Source organism: Catharus ustulatus, chromosome 3 (genome assembly GCF_009819885.2).
Source record: "Catharus ustulatus isolate bCatUst1 chromosome 3, bCatUst1.pri.v2, whole genome shotgun sequence".
NCBI lineage: Eukaryota > Metazoa > Chordata > Aves > Passeriformes > Turdidae > Catharus > Catharus ustulatus.
This window is the reverse complement of record NC_046223.1, coordinates 90,720,949-90,745,943: the sequence shown is the minus strand read 5'-3', so window position 1 is coordinate 90,745,943 and position 24,995 is coordinate 90,720,949. Positions and strand designations below refer to the sequence as shown.

At 35.7% G+C, this 24,995-nt stretch overlaps 1 protein-coding gene across 1 annotated transcript in view; it reads right to left on the bottom strand.

The window, feature by feature from the left end:
- Positions 1–24,995, bottom strand: part of EYS (eyes shut homolog) — an 811,979-nt gene that overhangs the window by 527,674 nt on the left and 259,310 nt on the right. The window contains 2 exon segments of the mRNA XM_033053725.1: positions 10,744–10,866; positions 13,095–13,208. Of these exon segments, the coding sequence (XP_032909616.1) occupies positions 10,744–10,866; positions 13,095–13,208 (237 nt within the window).

Below are 24,995 nucleotides of genomic sequence, written 5' to 3'. Positions count from 1 at the left end.
TGAAAAATAGATAAAGTACTGAAGACTCACTAAAATCAGCCTTTAGGAGAAGAATAAAAGGCAAAGATATCAAATTATAAATCCACTTGTGAAATTCAGTTCCTGGAAGAAATATTGGGAAAAGTTTAAAAAAAAAAGGTTTTGTTTACTTGCAAGAACCTATAAATACAAAACAATTAATAAAAAATGGGCCTCATATAAGCAAATTGATTCCCTTCTACTCTAAATTTACACACTTTGTGGATAACAAAACCTAGTAGCATATTTCACGCTCCTTCTGTTTACTAATGTTTCTGGCATTTTTTGTGAAATCCCAGTAACTGGTCTACATAGAAACTATAAGATAATATTAACATAACTTTATGGAAAGCCATTTTCATGCATTAGTTGTCAGTGGTTTTGCTACCAGACTGGATGAATGAATTGCACAGGTTTTGAAAGAAATTTACTGCCCATTCAATCCCACTATTTTATTTTTTCAACAGTCTAGATGGTGGATAGCAAAGTAAGCTTACTGATGGCATCACAAAAATGTACATTGAAGAACAGGATTAGAAGTCTTCATTAATTTCAACCAATTGAAGATAGAGTTTGATATAACAAATGTAATCCAATCAGAAGAGAAAATACAATACAGAAAATCACAAGTTAAGTAGGAACGGATGCCAGAATTTTGTTTTAAAACAAATAGTTTGCTGGGATACATGCAAAAAACCATATCCAGTTAGAAGCATAAAATTATCCTTCCATTCTCATCTTACTAGAGTAAAGCTGCTTTTGAAGTGCTTTGCATTGTGCAGTGAGGTGCATCCAAGAAAATTGTGGACCAAATGAGAACCCATATGAGCATGTTAGGAATGACAAACAGCTCAGAAGCATGACCTTTTAGGATGAACAAAAAAAATGGGCCTGTAAAGTCTAACTAATGAAAATTTGAATAGAAATGTGATGGCAATCATAAAATAAAAGAGTACTTTTGCAAAAGTCATCAGTTTGCTGTGTTCATAGTAGACAAGGTGAGAAGTAATGCATTTAAACTACAGTGAAATATTAGAAAATAAGGAAATCCTTGCAATGGTAAATATAATATCACACTGGAAAGATTCCCCCAAGAAAATAAAGAATTGTTGGACTTTAAGAAGATACATAGGTGAGAAAGCAACATAGTATATTATATGGGTTTTTTTGCTGAGATAAGAATGAAACAGATTATAGTTAATATTTTGTTCTAGTGTTGTGATTATATAATTTACAGGGCATAAATTCTGTTTATAACACTGAAGGAGGTCCAAAAACTTCTGTTTGTGTAATGAGTTGGATTGTCTGGAAACTTACTTTGCCTTATGGTAAAGGTCTTAAGTTACTTGGTGTGTGATAACTGCACTCTGATTTTGGAACTTAGTGCTTGTATCCAAATCTGTATCTCTACTCCTCCATCAAAACACATTTCTACATTAGTGGTATAAAAGAGAGGTGAGCCCAGGTTTGCAGCAGACAAGATAAACAGGATAAAAGTGTAACACTAGCAGGAAAGATGAACAGATACTAAGGCCTACCCTTCCAAAGAAAGCAGTACAGCTTTTGGCACATTCAATCTGAATTCACCCCTCAAATTTTTCTCATGAAAAAACCATAATGTGGCAAATGAGGTATTTCATACTTGCCTGAGTCTCTTTTTCTGTAGGCAAACATGAAAACTCCTTACTCTATTATTTCAACACTGACTTTTAAACAGATACCTCATTTCCACTCTCATTTCCTTTTCTGTATCTCCTTTCCACAGGGGACCAAGCCTATGCACCAAGTGAAATCTTGTGATAACTTTTGTTTAGCTAAACAGTACATTTTTCAAGGTACTGCAGGTCCCTTCTGGTCACTTGTAGTTTTCAGATACAAGCACAGAAAAAACCATGCAGACTACAGATACTGAACTGTAGCTGAGTTGTGTGTGGGGAAACAACAAAAGCAATTTGAAAAGAACTGCTGAAGACCTCAGCATATGAGCACTATTGCAGTGCAGTGAGAAAGAAAAAATCTCAGATGTATTTAAATAAAACAAAAAACGAACAGCGATGTGTGAAATACCTCTGCATAAAACATTGATTAGAATGTTCCATATTTAAAAATAAGTGGGAAGGATGCAAGAAAAGCTACACAATTTATTCAGCAACTGAAGAAAGCATGCTGTCGGCAAAGGCTTAAAGAGCTCCATCTGTTTCATTTAGAAGAAACAAAACCAAAAAAGTGACTTGATTACACTGTATAAGTATCTTTACAAAGAGAAAATAACTTGAGTAGCAAGGGCTTTTTCATTTTGTGTTGAAAAGGTAATGAGATGCAATAGCTCAAAGTTGAAGACAAAAATTTAAATAAAATATTTAATATAAACTTCTAAATCTGATAGTGATTACTACTAGGAAAAAATGCCAGTGAAATTCTGGCTTCTTTTCATGCATTCAAATCAGGATTGAATGTTTTTGGATTCATTGTGTGCTTTAATCAAAACTAGAGTATTTAGGTTCAGTACAAGGTGGTTAATGGCCAACATTAACTTCCTTCTGGTACACAAAACTAATTTAAAGCATACAGTCAGCAATCTATGGATTGTTAGAAGACTTGCAGAATAAATGCACTCATCCTGTAGCCCTCTCTGTGTCTTTCCTGGGAAAACATCAAAACAATTTAGTGAGACAGGTGACAGCAATAGCCCACCCTGAGCCACCCAGGCTATGTAGCATCACTGTCATCATGTGAAATGTATATATCCTCTTCTGGGAGGTTTTGGAGGTTACTAGGATAACTAGAGGCAAGGTGTTGTTCTATTGTTAACAGATCAAATAGCCAATGCTATTCCAATTTTTGCTTGATTTCCAGTGTACCAAGGGGAAAAAAAATCTTTTTATGAAATTCGTGTAAACAGCTTTAAAAACCATCATTTTGCAATTAACACATTTCCCCTTCTGTCTCAAGACTCCTCAGTAGTGTCCAGTGAGCTCCCTGTTTAAGTGAAGAGAGTCAAGCTGTGGTTTAATGTTCCCACTATCACCACTGCAGGCCCAATACACATGGCACTGCCATTTTTAGCCACTGCTCAGCTGTCAAGCTAAGAGCAAGGGCCTCAGGACTTGTCTAGTGGCCAGGTTGGTGTTAGATCCATAGAATCATGGGATGGTTTGGTTTGGAAATAACCTTACAGATCATTTAGTGCCAACCCCTTGTGATGGGCAGGAACACTTTCCATGAGACCAAGTTGCACAATGCCCCATCGACCTGGCCCTGAACACTGCTAGGGATGGGGAATATACAGAAAATAAAGAGAAAAAAAATCATTACAAAGACTAAAGCCGAAGAGTAAAGAACAGAAAAAATCATCAGGTTACTAAAGATGGCACCAAATAAGGCTCCTATTTAGTGTGGTCATACCAAAACTGATAGTCATACCTTTTACAGTATGACTCTATCAAAGCAAAGAATGTTAAAAGATAATTGTTTAATTGTCTAGAAAGGCAATCCAGTATATACTGATAAATACAGTTTAGTATCAAAAACTTCAGTATTAGGCTAGTTGGTATTGCAGAAGCAGTGTTGAACAACAGACTTTTTCCAACATCAATGATTTTTTCAGAAAATCATTGGATTTTTTTCAGAAGAGGAACCATATACTAGAAAAAAACTAAACACACCCTAAATATAACCATTCTTATCTAAGATACCACGTCCGTTTCATTCCACTTTATTAACAAAATATTTGTAAGGGATGAAAAATGTGCACTGGGGAAGTTACTTGGAGGTTGATTTTTTAATGCTAGGGTTTATTCACTGATTGCATGGGTCATTACAGAAAATTAAGTCCTAACAGGTTTCTTGAGGAAATTATAACAAAAAAATTGATTGAAATTCTGTCTTAATACCCATATGTTATTTTTCAGGTGCATTCACATGTAAAAAGCAAAAGTGGTGGTCACTCTGCTGGCATATTACTGTTCATTGTATGGTGTCATCAATGACATTACTGTAGAAAAAATATGGAGTTAAGGAAAAATGATATTTATTTTCCAAAGTAACTCAGGAAGACTAAAATTTTCAGCCACGTGTTCCAGTGTCCTCTGTGTGTGTGTTTTACTCAACGCATGAGTGTTTGTAGACATGATTCTTTTTTTTTTTTGTTTGATAAGAACTTTCACAACATTTTTAAAATTGAAAATCAAGCCTATTCATATAAAATGATTATTTTCCAATTTATCTAAAAGTAATTAAGTACATAGTCACGGCCAGAAAAATATTAAGGGATGTTCTACATACATTATGGTGTGCCTGACAGCTGGGATCACTACTTAAAAACCTGCCATTGTACCTGAAATAATGGGGATAAACTGGAATACAAAAACAATTTCATAACACCTTCAGAAGAGCAAAGATAAAGTAAATTCCACACAAGCTAATTAAAGTTTTGATTGAAGAATCAACTTATCTTTTGTCAGGTGGTTTCAACTATTATTATTCATCCTCTAATTTAAACCAATCCTGATAAGTATTTGGAGAAAGGTGCTATTTGATTTCTCACGTAAAAAACTGAGCAACTTTGCTTATATTTAAAATTACTGGGAAAAAACCACAACTGATTTGCTTTTCTTTCATGCAATTCATTAACTTTTATGTATTATCTTATCAAAAATTTTATGTAAAGTAATTTGCAGCATAATGAAACTCAAACAGATTTTTATGCACTCTACTGAATTTTTTGCCCATTCAAGTTTACTAACCTGAATTCCTTCCAAGGAAAGCAGGCACACTTACATATGACATGACAATAAATATTCTCTAATAACTCAGAAATACATGGTGAATACATTTCCATGCGCACATAAATGTTTATTTTCCAGTATGTTAATTTTGCACACATCACTGTGTGAAGCCTGCTCTCAGCAGCCTGCCATTTGCAGTGTTTGTGGCAAGCAGCAGCCTATCTGCACTGCTCCAGCTGAGCAAGGGAAAGGAAGACAACCCTTCACTCCTCCATGGCCTGCTATGAGTCAGAGCTCTGCTGGCCTGGGGAACCATCCCTCTCTCAATCGTCAACTTCCAGGTAGTTCTTTTGTTTGTTTATTTGTTTTTTTGTTTGTTTTGCATTAAAAACCTTAGATTTTTGCTAGAGCTCAGACAGAGGCATGTTGTTTAAATTAACTCAATCACAGAAAGGACCTGGCTTTTAAGCTGCCTCTGTGATGGCCATAAGGGCTGATTGGTGGGGAACAATAATCTGATGCACGAGATACAAGTGAGACTGGATTTCTGTGACCTGCTCTAAGGGTGGATGAATACCCATAGATCACAGAATCAATTAGGTTGGAATAGACCACCGACATCATTGAATCTAGCCTTTGACCAATCACCAACATGTCAAACTAAACCATAGCACTTAGGGCCGTGTCCAGTCATTTCTTGAACAGCTCCACCGCTCATGACTCCACCACTTCCCTGACAGCCCATTCCAATGTTTGACAACCCTTTCCATTAAGAAATTCTTCCTAATTTCTGACTTGAACCTCACCTGGTGCGGCTATTTGTTGCTAGCTATCTGGGAAAACAGACCAATACCCACCTTATTAGAACCTATTTTTGGGTAGAGGTCGATCTCTCAGGCCAGTTTTTTTCCTTTGAATTGTTTGGGACAGAACTTCTTATGATTAACAAGGAAAAGAGGATGCAGCTGTGCAGTTGTCCTGACAGTAACTAAAAGCATCTACATCAGGCAAAACATGCCTAAAATAGAACAACTTTTGCAGGCTTACTGAAAACAAAGTTTAGAATACCACAGGAAAAGAATATACAGGAAAGATTTTCAAAAGCCCAGAGAAAGATATTATCTTATGTCTTGTGATGGCTTGAGCTGAGCTGCAAGACTTTGCACATCCTTGTATAAGGTTGGTTTTCAAATGTTCAGTGTTGCAGCACCCACTTGCTTAGCCACAATATCTACTACCAAACTCCTAAAGCCCAATTGTATGAGACAGAGGAAACTATACAGATTTGATCTTCAGAAAGCATATTAAAGGGCTTGCATATTTATTTAGCCTCGTGTAAATTTAAGTGAATGCGTGACTGATGGTAGATTTTGACTGTTAATTCATATTGTCTCATTATAATGGTAAACATTAATGAGACATGGGCAAAACTTAGAGGAGGGATCATTTTACACATAGAGTATTCATATGGGCCATGATATGGACCAAGTGAGGAAGGCAGATTAAAAATCTCATGCCTATAAACCGTAACTACAAAATTCAGTGTTAGGTGATGAAGTAAAAATCAGTTTGAAATAATGTTTTTTTCTACCCAGTATTCACTGGTGTCACCTTACTAGCATAGGGCTCATCCATATACATGAACAGCTTTGAAATCCTTTAAATTAATAAATAAATAAATAAACAAATTAATATTTTCCAACATTTAAAATAGGAAAAGGAGTTGCAACGGAAAAAACATAATCCCATCATTCATTTAAGATTAAAACCCCATGTGTTCTCATCCAAAACCACTGAATTACAGAGCACTTCAGTTCCAACTGCTTATATTACCAGAGAAAATCCAGTCAAATAATGACAACGGTCAATAATCATATCTCATTAAATTGCCTTCTGTATCGTTGATAAATTCAACACCCTCCCATTGATGTTTTAATTTGAGGTTTCTTACTACTGAATGAACTAAAGGTGTCCCACTGTTCAATACTAAAATTCCGTACTTCACCTATCTTTAGGTTTGGATGTGTTAAGCAAGATGTTTTCTAATTTTTGAGGCTGGCCAGTTTAACAGACTTGGACTGCCTTTACATATCTCAACTCCCAGATGTTCTCAAAACCTCTCTAATTGGCAAAATCAAATAAAACACCTTGATGGAAGAAAGTAGCAATTCTGCCATATGTCCATTTGTCCAGTAGCTCTTTACTACAGATAATTACTGTAATCCTGTGTATGCAGATTACCACAGGAGGGCATTTGAGAGCAAGTTTGATTGCAGAGAAAGCATTTTCCTGGTCTTTCTCAGGAGCTGCCTGTCCTGGACAGAGTTAAGGAAATTCTATGCAGCAAGTTCCAAAGGCTGCCAAAATTATGATGCTCACCCTTTCAGCAACAAACAATTCAGCTGGCAGGAGAAGCTGCAAGAGAGCTCCCTCAAGACCCTCTCAGACGTTTTGGTGTTCCTGTCCTGCTGACTTTCCTCATTCGCCATCCAGCCCTGCTCCCTGTTGCACACAGGCACTGTCTCTTCCCAGCTCTGTTCTCAGGGAAGGAAAAACATCTACTACCTGTGGAGCACCACAGCCTGGTTCAAGGGGGATTCACCCTAGACCATTCAAGGAGGCTCTCCTGTCCAATGCTGCCCTTCCATCAGGGCTTTAGTCCAAGAGGCATGTGATCCCAATCAGAATTGAGGGTGCCATGCACAGACAGTAAACAGGAAAGTAAGCAAACAACCAGGCTTAAGGCAATTTTGTACCTGACCAGCTAAGGTGCTAAAGGTTAACTTTTTTGAAATCTCTTTTAATATGATAGGAAAAACAAAAGTGCATATAAAAGAAAATAAAAGGTAAAAATCAGTCATATATATATTGGAATTTTTTCAAGTGTTACTTCCTTGATGGAGTCTCATCAGAACACTGCAAGGTGTGATTGACAGGTTGTTGGCAGATCTGTTGATGAACTTTGTAACATGTGCCATCATCAGATCTAATTGTCATCAGCTAACTGCTCTGTTTGTTGTTCTTTTCTACATTAATTGTGCAATTTCTACATTGCTTAAATATTAAGTGGATAAGAATTTTATACATATACACACTATGTTTCCTTTGGCCCTTGAATAGCTTTTGAGTGTATCACTGTTACTGTAGCAATATCTTTGAGTGCCATTTATATAAATCTTAAAACTCAGAAGAACATGGAACACTCTTTTGCCACTGTTTGCCTTTTGTAGAAAATAGAAGCCCAAAAATCCAGTATTTTGCACCACAGACTCTTCTTAGAGAGGCTGAGGCAGTTGTTGGAAGATTTGGAGAGAGCAGACCTAACGACACCCACAATGACTGACTGCAAATTACAGTAATTTCACGAATACAAACCGCACCATTTTGACTAAAATTTTGCTCCCACACCGGAAATGCGGCTTATACTCAGGAGTGGCTAATATGTGAATAATTTTCTGACATTTACAACCCCGGAAGTGCCAGCCAGGGTGCCGAGCTGAGCACCTGCCAGTAAAATCTAGGATTTTGCGATTGTTACAAATTAGTTACTGTGTGGCGTGGCAGGCGGGGCCAGCTTAATGCTGGCAGCGTGGAGGGAGGGAGGGAGGCAAGGGAGTTCCCTCCTTCAGGCGGGGGAGAGGCAGGGGGCCCTGTACTGACATCCCCACGGTTCGGGGAGGAGGCGGGGCTCTGTGCTGCCATCCCCGCGGCCCGTGGGGTAAGCGGGGGGCTCCTTCCCCCTCCTGCTGCAGCAGGAGCAGGCAGGCTCCGGCCCCGCCCTCTGCCGCCATGGTGGGAGTGGGGGCTCTCCGTCCCTGCCCACCGCGGGAGTGGGGGTGCTCCGTCCCCGCCTGCCACTGCAGGGCAGCGCCGGGCCGGGGCGAGTGAGCCCAGAGGCGGCGGCCAGGCCCGAGACGCCCCGCCGAGTGGCCCCACCGGGCTGGACCACCTGGCCCCGTCGGCAGCCCCGAGCGGGCCGAGCCTGCACAGCCTTAGCTGAGCCAGTAAACCCCCTGCTCTGCCGTGGTTCTGTTACTATTTGGCAACTTTGTTGCACGCGGGTCCTTGCTGCGAACGACAGAGCGGCTTATACTCAGGTGCGGCTTATTTATGGACAAAGAACGAAATGTTTGCCAACACCCAGAGATGCGGCTTATAGTCCGTGCAGCTTGTATTCATGAAATTACTGTAATTGTACAAAAAGCATGAGCACAGACAAAACTATTCAGTGAAATGAGGAGGATCCTCGTCCCTACTTCTAATTCCAGTCAATTTTCTTGTGGAAGCTGTCCTGTCTCACAAAAAAAAAGTGAGAACAAAAGTGAGAAGTGAGATCAACAGCATATTAGTGATGGAAAGTCTCTCATGTAGGAAAAACAGGAGAAAATTGAACTTTTTTCAAATGAGCCTGTTATGCAGTCATGTGAACTTCTATGACTTCAATATAGGCCTCAAGGTATCCATTAAAATCTACATATAACTCACTATTAACTTTTTTACTGTTCACTGGTCCTGAATCCATCCCATATTGGAATGAACAAGGATAGTACTGGCATACTCTGTCTGAGACTCCTTAGTGACACACATTAATTTGTAGTTCTGGTTCTACAATGTGGACTCCAGCAAATCCCAGTATAGTAATGCTGTATTTTCAAGTGAACAGCTTTCCCTGCATTGCCTAGTTCAAAGTGACTCTTAACAGCCTACTGCCAAAAAGTTAGATATTTTCCATTTTGATTCTAGCAGTACAGAGAAAGTTTTAAAAACCTCTTCTTTTAAAATTGTTGCATTAAACTTCTATCTATGCTAACAAATACTTTGTAATCACCTCTGTTATTTTCAAAATTGATGCCAAATAGACATACTAAGCAAAGCCAGTTGCAAGTAAAAAGAATAAGATCATACAGGAAATATATTGCAACGCAGGTTTTTAATGCTGAATAAATAATATAAGAATATGTTTGCACGAATCAAGAAAACTCAGAGATGTCGGTGGCAAATGCAACTATCATTACTTTCACAGATTCTAAATCTCTGTATATTGTCTTAGATTCCTTATGTCCCATCTTCCTACTTTTAACGATTGACAAAATATGAAAGAAGAATTTCTAAACTGAACATCACTGGAATTATTACCAACATGAAATGCTCTATTTGCAACTAACTTAATTTCACTTTTCATCCTTCACTGTTCTACTTGGTTTTTTTGCATTTCACTTCTCCATAGCAGAGCTCTTCAATTTTTTTCCTTTCCTCTCCACTTGTCCCCACACATTTTGAGCTCTCTGGACAAATCTCTTTGGCTTTTTATTACAAGATCCACTAACTGTGTATGATTTCTTAGACTGACACTGCTTGTCTTCCTGTCACTACTTATGACTAAAGCTGGTCCATTTGCCTCTCTGAAATCAGCAACTGAAAGTCAGTGTTCAGTGCCTGACATTGTTCTTTAGATGGCATATTTTTGGAGACAGTTTTATTGATTTCCCCATGATCCTGTTAGCTGCTTCTGGCAGAAAATAGAACCTTGAAGACTCTTCCTGATGCAAGAGTTATTTTCTTATGGCTGTTAAACATGCAAATAATTGCACAACTTACAAGAATTTATCATAAGGATCTGATGGCACGTCTCTTAAAGAGAACAAAGTGCCATCTTACTAAAATTGTGTTCTTGTTACCATCTCAATCAAGTATGACTGTGATAAAATCTTTTGAAAAAAATTGAACCAGCTACCTGCTCACCTATGTTTCATAGACTAAGTGTTTTTGAACAATTTTTTCTTCTGTGCAAAATACAGTTTTGCTTTCCATACACACAATGCTTTCATTTTTTATCATATTAGTAGGGAAATTATAACAGATTAGCAATGACACCAAACCCTGAGTTGATTTTATTTTTATTAATGCTAAAACACAGAACAAAGTGCAATTAATTTCAGAAAATATAATAAATAGTTTAACTATTTCATGTCTTTTTCCAAGTTAAAAAAAATCTTACCAGTGAATCCTGGAGGACAAGCACAGCTGTAGTCTGCAACCAGGTCTAAACAAGTTGAATTGCTTTTACAGAAGCCATAAGTGCACTCATCAAAGTTGATTTCACAGTTCAGGCCTTCAAATCCTTGGAAAAAAAACCAAAGAGGTATGCATTATTCAGCTCTATCTGTTCCTTATTTTTCTAAAGCAATGTCTTTAGGTCCCTTGTTTTCAATTTAATCTTGTAAAAAGAGATCTTGAATCCTTATGAAAAGATCATTCAAAAAGCTTTTTCTGCTCTGTCACTAATAGGAAAGTACATTCTTTTTCTGTCAAATATACTTTAAAAGGAATTGATAAATGAAAGCACATTTTTAGGATTCAGTATGTTCATTAATCTAGTTCAGCTTTTAGTTGAGCAGAGACTTAAGAATTCATGCATCTGCTGCCATTTTGACATCACAGATGAAGTGAAGCTGGAATTTGGACCTCTGCTGTCAAAATAAAAATCAACTTTAAAAATCTCTTTTAAAATCAGTTCTCAAATAGCTGCTTTTCTGCATTTTCTTTATTTGTTTTACAGAGCCCTAGAATTATCAAGGTTGCTAAAGGCTTTCCAGATCATGCAGTCCCACTGACAACCCAGCATCACCACAATCACCCCTGAGCCATCTCCCCGAGTGACACATCCAGACACCTCTCAAACACTTCCAGAGAGTGTGACTTCACTACCTCCCTGGGCAGTTATTCCAGTTTATAACCACTCTTTCAGTGATTTTTTTCTGATCTATTAGTATCTAATCTGAACCTCCCCTGACATGATTCAGGGCCTTTTCTTCTCATCCTGTCAGTAGAGACATGGCAGGAGAGACAGACCCCCACTTCAATAAAACCTCCTTTCAGTGGAGAGCAGTGAGGTTCCCCTGAGCCTCCTCTCCTCCAGACTAAACAACCCCAGCTTCTTGTGTCACAACAACTTTTAGCCAACCCAGAGTCCCAACAGTGGTTTTTTCTAGTTAAAATTGCTAGAAAATCTCCTTTCCAATATCTGATATTTCATGCTCTTGTAAATGTATTCTAATTCATGGTCATGCTACAAAATGAGTGTCATTAGTGCTGTCACAGGCCATGGCTGCAGGAAGACCATGACTAATTTTGAGCTATCAGTACACCCTCAGTGCAAGCCATATTCCTATAATTTCTCAAACTGACCAGGGAACCAATTTCCACTGATCCTTAAGTCATAAAACTTTAGAATTACCCTTAATTCATTAATAATGTATAAAATAACAGTTCTTATTTGCATTTTAAGTTTAATCAGACCCATGTCTCACAGGTAACAAGTAAGCCACAAAATCAGCAACGTGGATGTCAAGATTTATTTTTGTATAAGTTGGTCAGGCAGGTTTATACAGCAAGATGATCTTTTCCCAGGTTATTTTCCAGCTACCTTCCAATATCTGTTTTGGCTTCTAATTTAAGCTAACTAATGACAGAGGCTGTACTTATGAGAGTTAATTGGGGAAATTTCCTTTCTTGTGATCAGTTTCTGAAGCGATCACTACTGGAATGCCTTAATGTATACAACCTGAAATATTGTCAGCTCTGAAATCAGCTAACATGAGTCCATATTTAGAAAATAGTATAATTTGAAGATTAAAATAAAAAATAATTAAAACATGGAACATACCAGATTATAAATTACTACCTTGGCTTTATTTTAATCAAAAACCCAGTTTAAAATATTCGTAATAAACCCATTTGTGAAAGCATTTCAGAAATCAATTTTAAATGTTTTAAAACATTTTGGTTTTTCTTTGATTAATTTTTTTACTGAAATCACTAGTATTTTTCATATAGCACTGATAACAAGCAGTGTGAATTTTTAAAGAAACAGACAACAGGTGCTGAAAATCATATTATTCTTGTCTGTGAAAGTTCTAATAGATTTATTTAGTGATGGCCTATTAAAGTCTTTATGATCAGTCAGAAATCTGCATGTTATTAAGGAAGGTAAAAATATTTTTTCTAAGCTTGTTGATGGTATTTTCCATGGAATTAATGTGCTCCTCATTTGTGTTTTCTCCAATGCTTCAACTTTTGCTAAAATCATTAAGTTCTGTCTGACAAAAAGTAGAATTTACAGATATATCAGTCTCCATTCCTAATTTACCTCCAATCTTAATGATCATGGTTGTTTTGGTAGGCAAGTTTTGGACAAAGATGCCAACATGACTTTGGAAAGGAATGAACTTTCATAGAAAGGAAGTTTTAACAATGGCTTTGAAGCCTGTCAAGAAGATGCTTTGCAAACTGCAGGCAGTTTTGAAAATTGTCAAAGATAATAAAAATAAATTATTTTAAACAACTTACCTTCAGGGCAAAAGCAATCATAGCTGTTGACATCATTTTGACAAACAGCACCATTCAAGCAGGGAGCTGAATCACACTCATTCATTTCTGTTTCACAGTACTGGCCTGAAAAACCTGCAAATGCAATAAGATAAGCTTTGATTTTCTTTGTCATTATGTATGCTATTAGCATGAAACACATATTTCGAATGGTATTCTTTAACTAAAACCCAGCAGTCTTATGATCCATATTTCCCTGGAAAATGAAACTTTAAGTCAGGTTTTCTGTATTTTATTTACAAAGAGTTAAATTTTATTCATTTCTTATTCAATATTGCAAATGCATCTTTATTGGTGGAATAAAGCAATGAATCAAGTAGGAAATGCTTCTAGAATGCAGGAAGACATTCACAGCTGTATGAACACAAGGTAGACATTTTAAAGTGGTTTTCTTGTATTAGAGTAATTTTAGTATTTTTATGATATAATCATATAATGTTTTGGGTTGAATTGACCATAAAGATTAACTAGTTCCAAGACCTCTGCCAGGGGCAGGGACACCTTCCACAAAAACAGGTTGCTCAATACCTTTTCTTAAATTTTGCCACACCAATATGAGAAAGAGTACCTAGATTCTGTTCTATCCACTGTGTTGTCCTTATTGCTGTGGAGAGTGACAAAATACAGAGTGCCAATATACTGAGGCACAGCAAAGATGGGCTGCACAAGTCAGGTCTCAGGACTGTGAAGTGCACGGCTCAGCTGTGGCACATAAAGCTGTTGGCTTTGTTTCTAAAGGAAAGAAAGAATGATGTGCACATCATTAGAACAAAAATCTGAGGGCTAATTAATCTTGTATAAGGAAAGAGCAGCTCAGTTTTGTAATTCCTTACAGGTACTTTGAGACACTGTACAAGCACAGGTGCTGCAATGGGGGCTTCAAGGGGGTCCTGACAGGAGAGGAACAGATAGAAATTGTTTAGTAAATTGACAAAGCCAACAAAATATTAAATTAACTTTCATTGTGGGGAAGCAGGGCAGAGTTACCCACTTGCCCCTAAGTTACATGTGCTAATCAGAGACTAGATTAATTGATATTTTCATAAATAGCAACCAAAGGTGAAAGATTTAATCTGAAGTATAATGCAGAATTATTCTAAATGGCATATATTGTGAATCAAGACTTATATATTTTAATTTGTTTTGATGATATTCAATATCAAAGAAACTTTGGGGGGAGGGGATTAGAAAATTACTGACACCAATGAAATGAGGTCATACTTTATATGTTTAAAATACAAAATTCAGAGAAGAAACTAAGAATAAAAAGCTGTTTTGCATGTGAGTGTACTAAAAAACTGCAGGACAAATTCCTTTTGCCTGTGCTTTACAGCATTATGACCTTTATGACAATAAAGGTGGCTAGGCATAGCTTACAACCTACTTTAATTTAGCAGTTACATATGATTTTTTAAAGTTTTAGTAAGTTAAGATTGTTTTCTAGAAGTTATGTTCTTTTAAAAATGTTCACATCTAACATGTCTAACTGAGAACTAGCTACCGAGTTGAAAACTAATTCACATTGGAAACCTAACTATCAGAAGTCTGGCCTCAATAAGGTTTGTTTTGGTTTTTTTGATTAAAAGGACAGAAAATTAACCAGTACAGAAGGATAAAGGATAGCACCTCATTCTTAAACATGGAAAAAAATACTTTTTCAAGCTGTTCTTTTTTTATTTATCGCATTTATGCCTATTCATAAATTGTTTTTGCAAGACAACACATTGTAGAGAGCTTCTTAAAGAAGCTATTGGGAAGCATATTAAGTCAGTTTTGGAATAAACACTTAGCATTCCTATAGGCCTTGCTGGTAGCGTTAAAATGTTTTAGGAGCTAGTAATGCCATTTCAGAATCAGAAGAAATCCCCACATTTTGGTCTTACCATGTGAACCAATATGAAATCTGAGGCATGACCAGGTCACCCTTTCTCAGGAGCAGTATAAATGCCCAGCAGTTGCACCTGACATTCTGGGGATTTGTGTTACAGCAGGACTAGCAAGCAAGGGGAAATATCATAGGAGCCAACACAGAGCTGCAGGTAGCAGAAGCGCTAATTTGCAAAGATTCTCATTGCATAGTTTACTTCGTTGCTGCTTTCTTAAATTATGGATTGGAAGGGAAGAAATGAAAAGCATAACTAGAATCTGTCTTCAATAGAATTTGGTGCATACTGTGTCAATTATCCACTCTGAAAGAGCTGAAAGCAAACATATTGATAGAATTTTATTTCTTCTTGTCACATTTTAATATATCCTGCAGACAGAAAACAATATAAATGGAGTTTGTATTTATCTTAAATTGTTTCTGCTGAAGAATTATTCATATATAATATAATATACTTTGATTATGTTTATTTCTTGCTGATCAACATGCCAACAAAAGACATTTCTTTCACACACATTAAATAACTCACTTAATAGGCTGAAAGAACATGAGGCAAAATAGCTAGATTTGTATTGTTTTTGAATTAAGAATGAGTTGAGGAACTCTTTTAGCTGCATTAAAATCCGTGTATTCATACTTAATTGCTTGTGATATAATAACATTGTTAGGCAACAAAATAAAAGAAATTATTAAATTAAAATATAAATTTTTTTTTCATAGTTATATGATGCAAGTTAATTGGTTTCATACATTTGAAAATATGGAAATAAATGTCTGTGTATGAGTGCTCCAAACCTTTGTGCTCTACCCTCTGATCTCATAAGATGACTTTGGCAGAGCCAGCACATTGCTCTGTGAACCAGGAAACAATTCTTTTCCTTCATCCATTCAGCTCCTCTCTCCATTAGCCAGTGATTAGGGATATCAGAGAGACATCTAGTCCTGAATAAATATTTCCATGCAGTCAAATGAAAGGCATATGTCCCATATACAAATCCTTTCAAACAGTAAAGAGTACATTTATGGGAATCTTTTATGTAAAAATGTATTTATATTATTTGTGGTTTATTCTAGAGTTTCTGGGATCAAAACTAGAAAAGCATATAATTATTTACTAAGGATGTAATTACAGTTTTTTTGTCAACACACACACTGCAGTAAATATTTTCAGCTCTCAAGTTTTATAGCTCTTTATTTGGGTTTCCTCCCCAGTTGAGGATGAGATCTTTATTTCCACTGGCACTAGCCAATGTTTTCTTATCCAATATAAATGTAAGATAAAACATAAACAGTCAAGAAAAGTAATAATATTTCCTGGGATGTAATTTTGTGAAAGCAGTATTGTTCGCAGGACTCTTTTACATATATGAATTTTTTTAAAAAATAGAGAAAATTTCATCGAGTTGTAGATATTCTGTTAAAATATATATGCAGTTATCTGGCTTATAAATATATTTCATATGTCAAACCCTCAACATTATTTTCTTTCCTATTACCTAATATTAAGGAATAAATCATATAAGGAAAAATAATTTCTATGTGTTATAAATAATTCTAGAAACTCTAGGTCAAATCTAAAAAAATAAGTTGCTTCAATAGAACTATGAAATAAATATAAGTTTCTAATATTTCTAGATACCTGAAAATTATGATTCTGCATTCTCATTCTTAGCAGAAAGTCCTCAATGAAAGAAAAGGGAATCTGCATTATGAATATGTCAGAAAAGTGGGACATATCCTTCCTGGATGCTTAAATTGACTGGATCTAATCCTTATTCAATAATGTCAAGAAATCTTAGTTATTAAATTTTTTTAATAATATATGTGTTTGTAGAAATGAAACAACATGCATCTAACTTTTATGTGGCTCTATTAGCTCCTACTAAATTTTTTCAATGCAAATGTTGTCTAGGAGCATCTAGAAGTTTGAATTCAGACACTCTACATCAAAGTAATAATTTTATATAGTGGTAAGACTCCTAGACATTTTTAAAGGATGAAAGCATAAAACTGGAAAATGCTTCAGTCTTTAAAGTCTCAACTCTTAAAATGTCAAGTTAAGCCAGTTACTAAAGTAGATTATATGTGAAACTCTTGCACACAGGTTATGCATTGAAAAATAAGGTGCATTGGGAAACTGAACTGTCTACACCTCAAGTAATGATGTGTGAACTGTTCTTGTTGAGATCACATTTTTATGTCTTTGTTCCACAAGAAGATCATTACTTTATTAAAAATCTTCCCTGAGGTCAAACACCAGCTCAGTCTACAGTGCTGGTTGGATTTTAGGCAAACAAATGTCACAGTATTTTCTATTTCTCATGAGCTTCTTAAATTTGCATATATGAATTGTGATAACATTTAAAATTAAACAGAGGATATCAAATTCCTTGCAGAACAATTTTCATATAGCAACCTGGCTTTGTATTAAGTATACATATTAGTAGCCTGAATGTGATTTTAAAAATTTCTCAAAAAATCAACATTACATTTATAATCAAACTTCCACGGTGATCACTATTATTATTATTATTATTATTATTATTATTAAAGAAATCTCCTCAACTGTTAAAATCCAGCAAAAAAGCAGAGAAAGAAGTTACTACCACTTAACCTAAAATTTTAACTATTCTTCTAGACAGAAGACACACCCAGTATTCTGGATTTTAAATGACATAGGAGTATTGAATTACATATATAGAAGCAGTATAATGTAAGCAAAAAGAAATTATTCAGCTTCAGATTATAATGCATTTACACAGAGAGGAACTGAGATGGTACAGGAAATCACACTGGCAGCTGTAATTCTGGCTTTTCCAGATATTGAAATCTTAATCACTCTTTTAATATGGTTTGTGGGTATATGCATACTAGCTGCATTCAAGTATTAGAAAGGAAAATAAAGTCATGCAAGAGATGCAATATAGCAAGCTGTTATGTTTTTATGAAATTCCACTGACCTAGATTACTCAAGAAGAGTTAAAGAACAAATCTCATCTACCAGATGTTTCAGTGTTCTAAATCTGCATATAGATGATTTGTTTTACATCTGGCCAATCAAGGTTAAGCCATTACTATTTCCATGGGGTGAAGAAGAGAAGGAGAATATCCATGATTTAGTTATCTTGTCTTCTGCAAACCACCCTGCATCTATAAGAGGGTTTCATCTAATATTTTTATTTTTTGAGCCTTCAGTTGTCTGAGGGCAGTATTAAAAAAAAAAACAACACAAACCAGAAAATTTCAGAACAAGGAGAGAACAGGCACATTGAAATTATCTTGTACAAGTGTGAGAATTATTTATACAGGAGATAAAGTTTTCTTGACAGCTAGTTGAATACTGCTGAACAAATTTCAATAGGAACTAAGAACAAACATATTGCAGAAAACATGTATTCCAATATTTAAAACAAAATAAAACAAACAAACAAAGCCCCCCACACCTGTATGATTCGCACTTGCAGAGGAAAATAAAGACAAACTTGTGGGTGGGAGATGTCCCACAAACCATAAAGTGGGCCTGAAAACCATGTCCTCTGGCAGGATGATTTTATAAAAACTGCACAAACTGAGGCTTTCTGATTTTACTTATGCACAGCAGGAGGTCTCCCAGGCTTTTCTTTCAACCTATTCTAATTTTCCATGAAATGCCCCATGAAATTTTTGTTGAAAGATGAAAAGTATCAGCATGGTTTCTTCCTTTCCTGCAAAAAACTCCAAACCTTTCCTTTTCTTTCCCCCCTTTTTTTCTTTTACCATAATTATCTGCTTTTCAAGAGGATGCCATTATAGCAGACAAATTTATAAAGTCACATCAAAACAAAGGGCATAGGAACATCATCTGGATAACTCCCACATAAAAAGCTGCCATGACAAGACAAAGAGCTCTGTTCCAAGATAGATGCTAAATATACCTGTTACCAAAGGTAGCACAGGGACAACTATTGTTTCATTTGTGTTTCTAGGCCTGAGGAATTTCTGATTACATTTGTGATTTTCAGGACTTACATCTCAAGTGTAAAGAATAGCAAAATTTACAACTCAGATATATGGAAAAAAAATATGAATTTGTGGAAGCAGTTGGAAGGAAATAAAACACATTTATATACTCAAGATTTGCCTTGGTGAAAAGGCATTAGAGGCAATAGAAAAGGATTTAAGATGTTTTTACTTGTCATTCTTTCATTTGGGTATCTGCTTTCCTTTCTTATTGGTGGTGTTCACCTTTTTTTTGTAGAGCTGTTTTACTCTATTTTTCTAAAATATTTTAAACTGTCATTAATATAAAATATTCTTTATCAATTCACTGTAAAAGAAATAGAATGGACAAATGGTATTAGAAATAATAATAGTACATCCAGACCAGATGGGCACTTTTCTTTCAAACAGAGTAAAATTCTCATGCAAGAAACTGTGACATTGTCATTGCCCAGCAGATGCACAAAATGGATGCAATTTTTTTCCAGATAAGAATCTCAGGGGACATGGAGCAATGTTAATTTATTTTAAATAATTCAACAGTCCATTAACAAATTCACTTAGATTCCTAAGTCTATTTAAATTAGCTCTCCTTAAAAGTAAACTTATCAGGACAAAGTTTTACACTAGTAAAAACTGAAACATAAGTTTACAGATAGTCTGAAGATTAACCTTAAATCTAAATGACAAATAGCTTATAGCATGTAGCATTTGAATTAAGTTGAATGTTAATTGTTGCCCCTTGATGGCAAATTCTGCATTAATAAAGAATGTAATGGAAGCTCCCTGATTTTCCATAATTTATGAGGCAAATTATGAATTCCAGTGAAACTGGTTGAATTGACATCCCTGAAATTTGGTAACCATACATCAAAAGAGAAATCCTTAGTGTGACAATCAGAGGGAAAAAAATAAAAAGCTTAAATCATAAATGCTAGCAGACAGTAGATAATCGGGGATTTGGGTGTAGGTAGCTCACTCTGCAACTTCTTAGCTGCACTCATCATGTGGCCTTATTGTAAGCTTTGATAACACCATGGCCAAATAAAGGTTGCATGTCTTGAATCTTCCAGTTGAAATGCCATGAGAGCATCATCCATTTAATAATATGGTTAGGCTGAGAGAACTGTGAAGGGGAGGGCAGTCCAAGCTTGCAGAGAGAGCTGGTGCTGAACAACACTAGCTCCTGCAAACAAGAAGTTGTGTTGTAAAAGGCTGATGAGAAAGAAGTTTAAGATCTTGATTGGAAAGATCATGGAAGTATGGCAGGAGCCTGGAGATCACAGAGATACGTGGGGGGAAAAGAAAGCCAGGTTATGCACAGGGACTGTGGCTAGTAATGCTCAAGACTGATGACTGAGCAGCAGCTCAGCATGAAGTAGAATGCCTTTCTGCCTGAGCTTCCCACAAAATCGAACCATGGCAGACATAGCACTGAAAGGGTGTAGGAGGGATAATCAACTACAGTAAGAGCTCTCATCTGCTTTGTTTTGAAATAAACCCCATTTTTCAGATTCTTTGGAAACAGTCATTTGCATTGTTGCCCATGATCTGGATTGGCTGGGTTGGCACCAAATATGCCATTTTGAAAAGGCTCAAAAAATGTGGCTTTCCTTGACAGGGAATATCACTTTACTTACAGTGAAAAGGGAGCATACTAGATAACAGACTTATCTTCAGCTGTCTTAGATGTGTCATTAATATACCAAATATATTTTGTTTGCTAAAGTACTTAAAGATAGTCCAGCTCATTATCATACCTTTCTGGTACAGAAAGATGCTACTTTCTAATTGCATAATTAAAATGGAAGCTTTTATTAAATAAAAAGAGATTTGACCTCAGAGCCAAGCAATTTTAGTCAGTGTAATTTTTTCTCTTACAGAAGCAGGATAATAAATTTCTTTTCTGTCTAGGATTTCAGTGAACTGGTGTGCAGTTATGGTCAGGGTAAAAACAGGGAAAAAAAACATTGGAAAATGAATATCCAAAAATCTTAAAAGATCAAGTAAGTATCTCTGAGGGGAATGAGGAATTAAATAATCCTAAGTAAAAACATCCTGTTTAGCATATATTTAAAATGGCTTGAAAATCAGGGCAAGCCAAAGTACAAAAGGAAAAAAAAATTGCTACTGGGGTGGTAAAAAGTTGGTGTGATCAATTTGAGACAGCTAAACAAGCAAAGAAAATGTTTAATTGCTACGATTGCTTACTATTGAAAAATGTTTTCCCCTCCCATATAAATAAACGAGTAATCTGGTTTTACAGAGCCACTGAGTATGGGCAATGAAGTCATTATTTTTCACAGCACTCAAGATGTAGTGTCACCATTTCCTGAAACAGAGGATTTTAACAATGATGTGACAGTTTAATGCAAGACCATGGAGACCAACTGCTTTCGGTGCTGTTACAAGGTGAGATAACCATGACAAAATGATTTCTGTATGTGTCTATAGGGAGCCCATTATGAGTCTATCATTCTGGCACTACAGTGTGAAATTATGATGAGGAAAAAAAAAGAAGTCATTCAAATTTGTACTGCATGACAATGACAATCCAGCGTGAGTTAATGATACATTGCAACTGAAAATCAAGCCCTTTTTTTCACTGTATACTGAATAAAACTACCTAACCCCAAAGTTTTTCTTTTCATGTAGTGCAAGAGAACTGTACATAAAATAATTTATTATAATTACCTTCAATTAATCTCTACTAAGTGTAAAAATTCTGGTTTTAGACTGAATCAAGATGTTTCTTTGCAGATCTACCCACAACAGAAACTCACCTAGTACAGATCAAATATGCAAACAAAACCACATAACTAGAAATAATTTTTTTTGTGTAAATAGAGTACATGCTCCTCATTTACTCAAATTTCCATTTGCTTTCTCCAATCCAATTATTCTTAAACATGTCCATCTTGGAGTTCCTTAAATAATTTTAATCTTGTTCTTTCAAGTGTACTAATATATGTATTTATGTACATATTTTCTAATCTCACTTTCTGTGCCCTTTGTCAGCAGTGATTTTCTTTAAAGAAGCATTAATTCCTTACTCCAAGACTATTTTCTTTTTTCTTATAAAATCCTGCATTACTCTAAATATGTTTAGTTAACATTATAGGCAGTTAATTTATTAATAGACATATTTTTATGTGACTTTCAATTTAAAATGTGCTTCATGCTACTTCAAAATTGTGAATTTTCTTGATCACTTCTCTGTCCTTTTACATTTTCTAGAGTTCATTTTAATTTAATCTCTTTACATAATTTGTATTTGTTCTATTTTTTTGTGGTTTTTTCTGCTGTCTTCTCTTTAGTAAAACACAGGCCTGAATGTCCTTATTTACTGAACAAAAATGAAGAAAATGGTAGGAAGTCTGTCCAAGATAAATTTACACAGCATGAAAACCTCATTTAGCGTTGTTTCATATCTCTTGTGCCAGGTAACAAAGTAACTTTCTGACATTGTCCACAAGGATTCTTGCTTCCACAATAGGTTAGGGTATATGGCAGAAAGCAATGGAGTTTGAAAAACCAATAGTTCTGTGTTTTCTTAGCTATGTAGTTAGAAATTTTTCATTTTCAAAGTGAGAATTATGCTGGTAAAAACATCAAACAAGCATTGTCCTGAAATACAATCACTTAAAATACATCTAATGATATCCCACAGGTATCCTAAACAATGTGACTCATTCAGCCTTTGGAGGGACCTCCTTTGAAAGTTAAATTTAATTTAATTTTCCAATATCTGTTTTATTATTGAAACTGCCTCGTGGGAAAGCATGACATAGTAAATTAAGAAGGAAAGCGAAATAAATCGTTCTCTGGTAGAGTTCCAGAGAGAAAAGGATCACTTGAATGCTAACATAGATTTGGAATATAACAGATGAAACTCAGCATATTGTTGTCCACACACATTGTACAACTCAGCATATTGTTGTCCACACACATTGTACAACTAACTTTCACCTTAAGTTTAGCATTCTAGTAGATTTTGTAAAAAAATATGTAGAGTCCACAATGCAAACTAAAACATCTTTGAATTGTAACCAGTTTTTGCCTATCGAAACTGAACATAGATTGCTTAAAGATTTCTGAACAGTTTGAATATGATCACACTAATAATATGGTTCAATTTAAATATTAAAAGCAGGTTGAAGCTCATAACAGATCTTAGAAAGACAGTAAGTATTTCTTCATGAAAATGTTGTGGGAATCAGATTATTTCAGAAGCACCGTAAGTAACAGAAACACATAACTGTCAGGAACTACTCATTGAATCAGTGGTCACCTCTTTTCTCACTTCTGAAAGCTTCTGACTGTGAAATAAATGCTTCTTTTGGAAGAGTTAACATTTTCTTCATATTTCCTTCAGAAATATTTTCAATACAGTGTCATAAAATTAGGATCCATGACAAAAAATTCAATTGCAGGAGGGAGGAAGGGAGGACAGCAGAATTTAAAGGTCAATAGGCTGGCTAAAATCTTAGATATAGCAACAGCAGAGAATTTATTAGATAACATGGTGTGTGCTACAGATAAAGACTAAAAGTATTTAATGTTTATAAAGTAACCTGATACAGAACTAATCTTATATACAATTAATAAATTAAAGTACTTAGCTATGTGACCTGTTGTGTTATTTTCAGTAAAATCTGGTAGTTCTCCCCCACCCACTTTGTGAGGGGGAAATCAGATGTTTAACTGCAATTAGCAGTCAGTGGAAATCAGGCACTTATGACCTTAACATGCTTTGGAAATTGTCATCCAGAAGACAGAAAAATGACGTTAAGATTTTATTGAAGTATTTTTGGTAAAATAAATTCACATGGTTAGATGTAGCATTAAGACCATAGAAAATATCAAGGATTAGCTACCAAATAGAGAGCCATAAAATTAATTAAAAATATATATTTTGAGAATTATCACTATGGTGTATTTGAAAATAAATGAAACATTAATAAAGCAAATAAAGTCTGAGGTTGTGTCAGACCTCAACTAGTCCCATCCAAAAGGAAACACAAGACATCTGCCAGCAGATTATTTATTTATCTATGGTTGTGGTCCATACTCAAGTTCACCTCCTATCACTGATCTTAACACATGTGTGAGAAGAGTCCATCTGTCATATACATAAAGTAGAAAAACACTGTTTGAGAGCCTGAGATCTTCTTCAGTTCCTTTGTGCTTCCTTAGCCCAACAGAATGTAAGAATTTAGCTTTGTTTTTACAAGGACTTACACCAAATCCGTTACATCCATCCCTTTTGCTGATTTCCATGAGCATTGATTCAGGCATAAAGTTTATATTTCAGAATCCTAATTTTATTTATTCAAAGAGGGTGTACTTCAACCTACTTTTCAGACATATATTTAATAACCTTTTCTTGTGGGTGACAAAGTGCTGTCCCAAAGCCTGACCTTTATTTCCCATAACTGTGCTCAAGTGATGACCACCAGGAGCAGTTGTGATGGGTGCAGCAGACCCACAGTGTATGTCAGGGAGATGGATAACAACACAATAGCCAAGAGCTAACCGGAGGCCCCTCCGGTTACCCAAAAATAGTGCTGGTCAAAATCTGGCTCAAGTCAAGTGTGATAGAAATGAACTTCTGTGGTCAGCATGCAGGTATGGCTATAATTAAATTATCTTCCTCAGTGAAGAGTTGAGCTCTCTTGCATGACAGTGAACTGCACATCAGGATGTTCCCCTTAATAGGGCACCTCTCAAGGTTACTCCTCAAATCTGAGACGCTCCTTGCTGCAACAGATCCTTGGTAAGTGATGTATGACATGCTAAAATTTGAAATTTTATCTGATTTAATTGATTGATTGTGCACCTATAAACCTCTAAGACATAAACATTGAACAAGTTTCAGACTAGAAGAGGGCCAGTTGCACCCAAATTACTCTTTGAGAAGACTTTTAGAATTCAAGGGTGTCCTTCCTGAATCAAAGGGGATATCTCCCTGATAATTTTGTCTGACTTTATTGTCTATA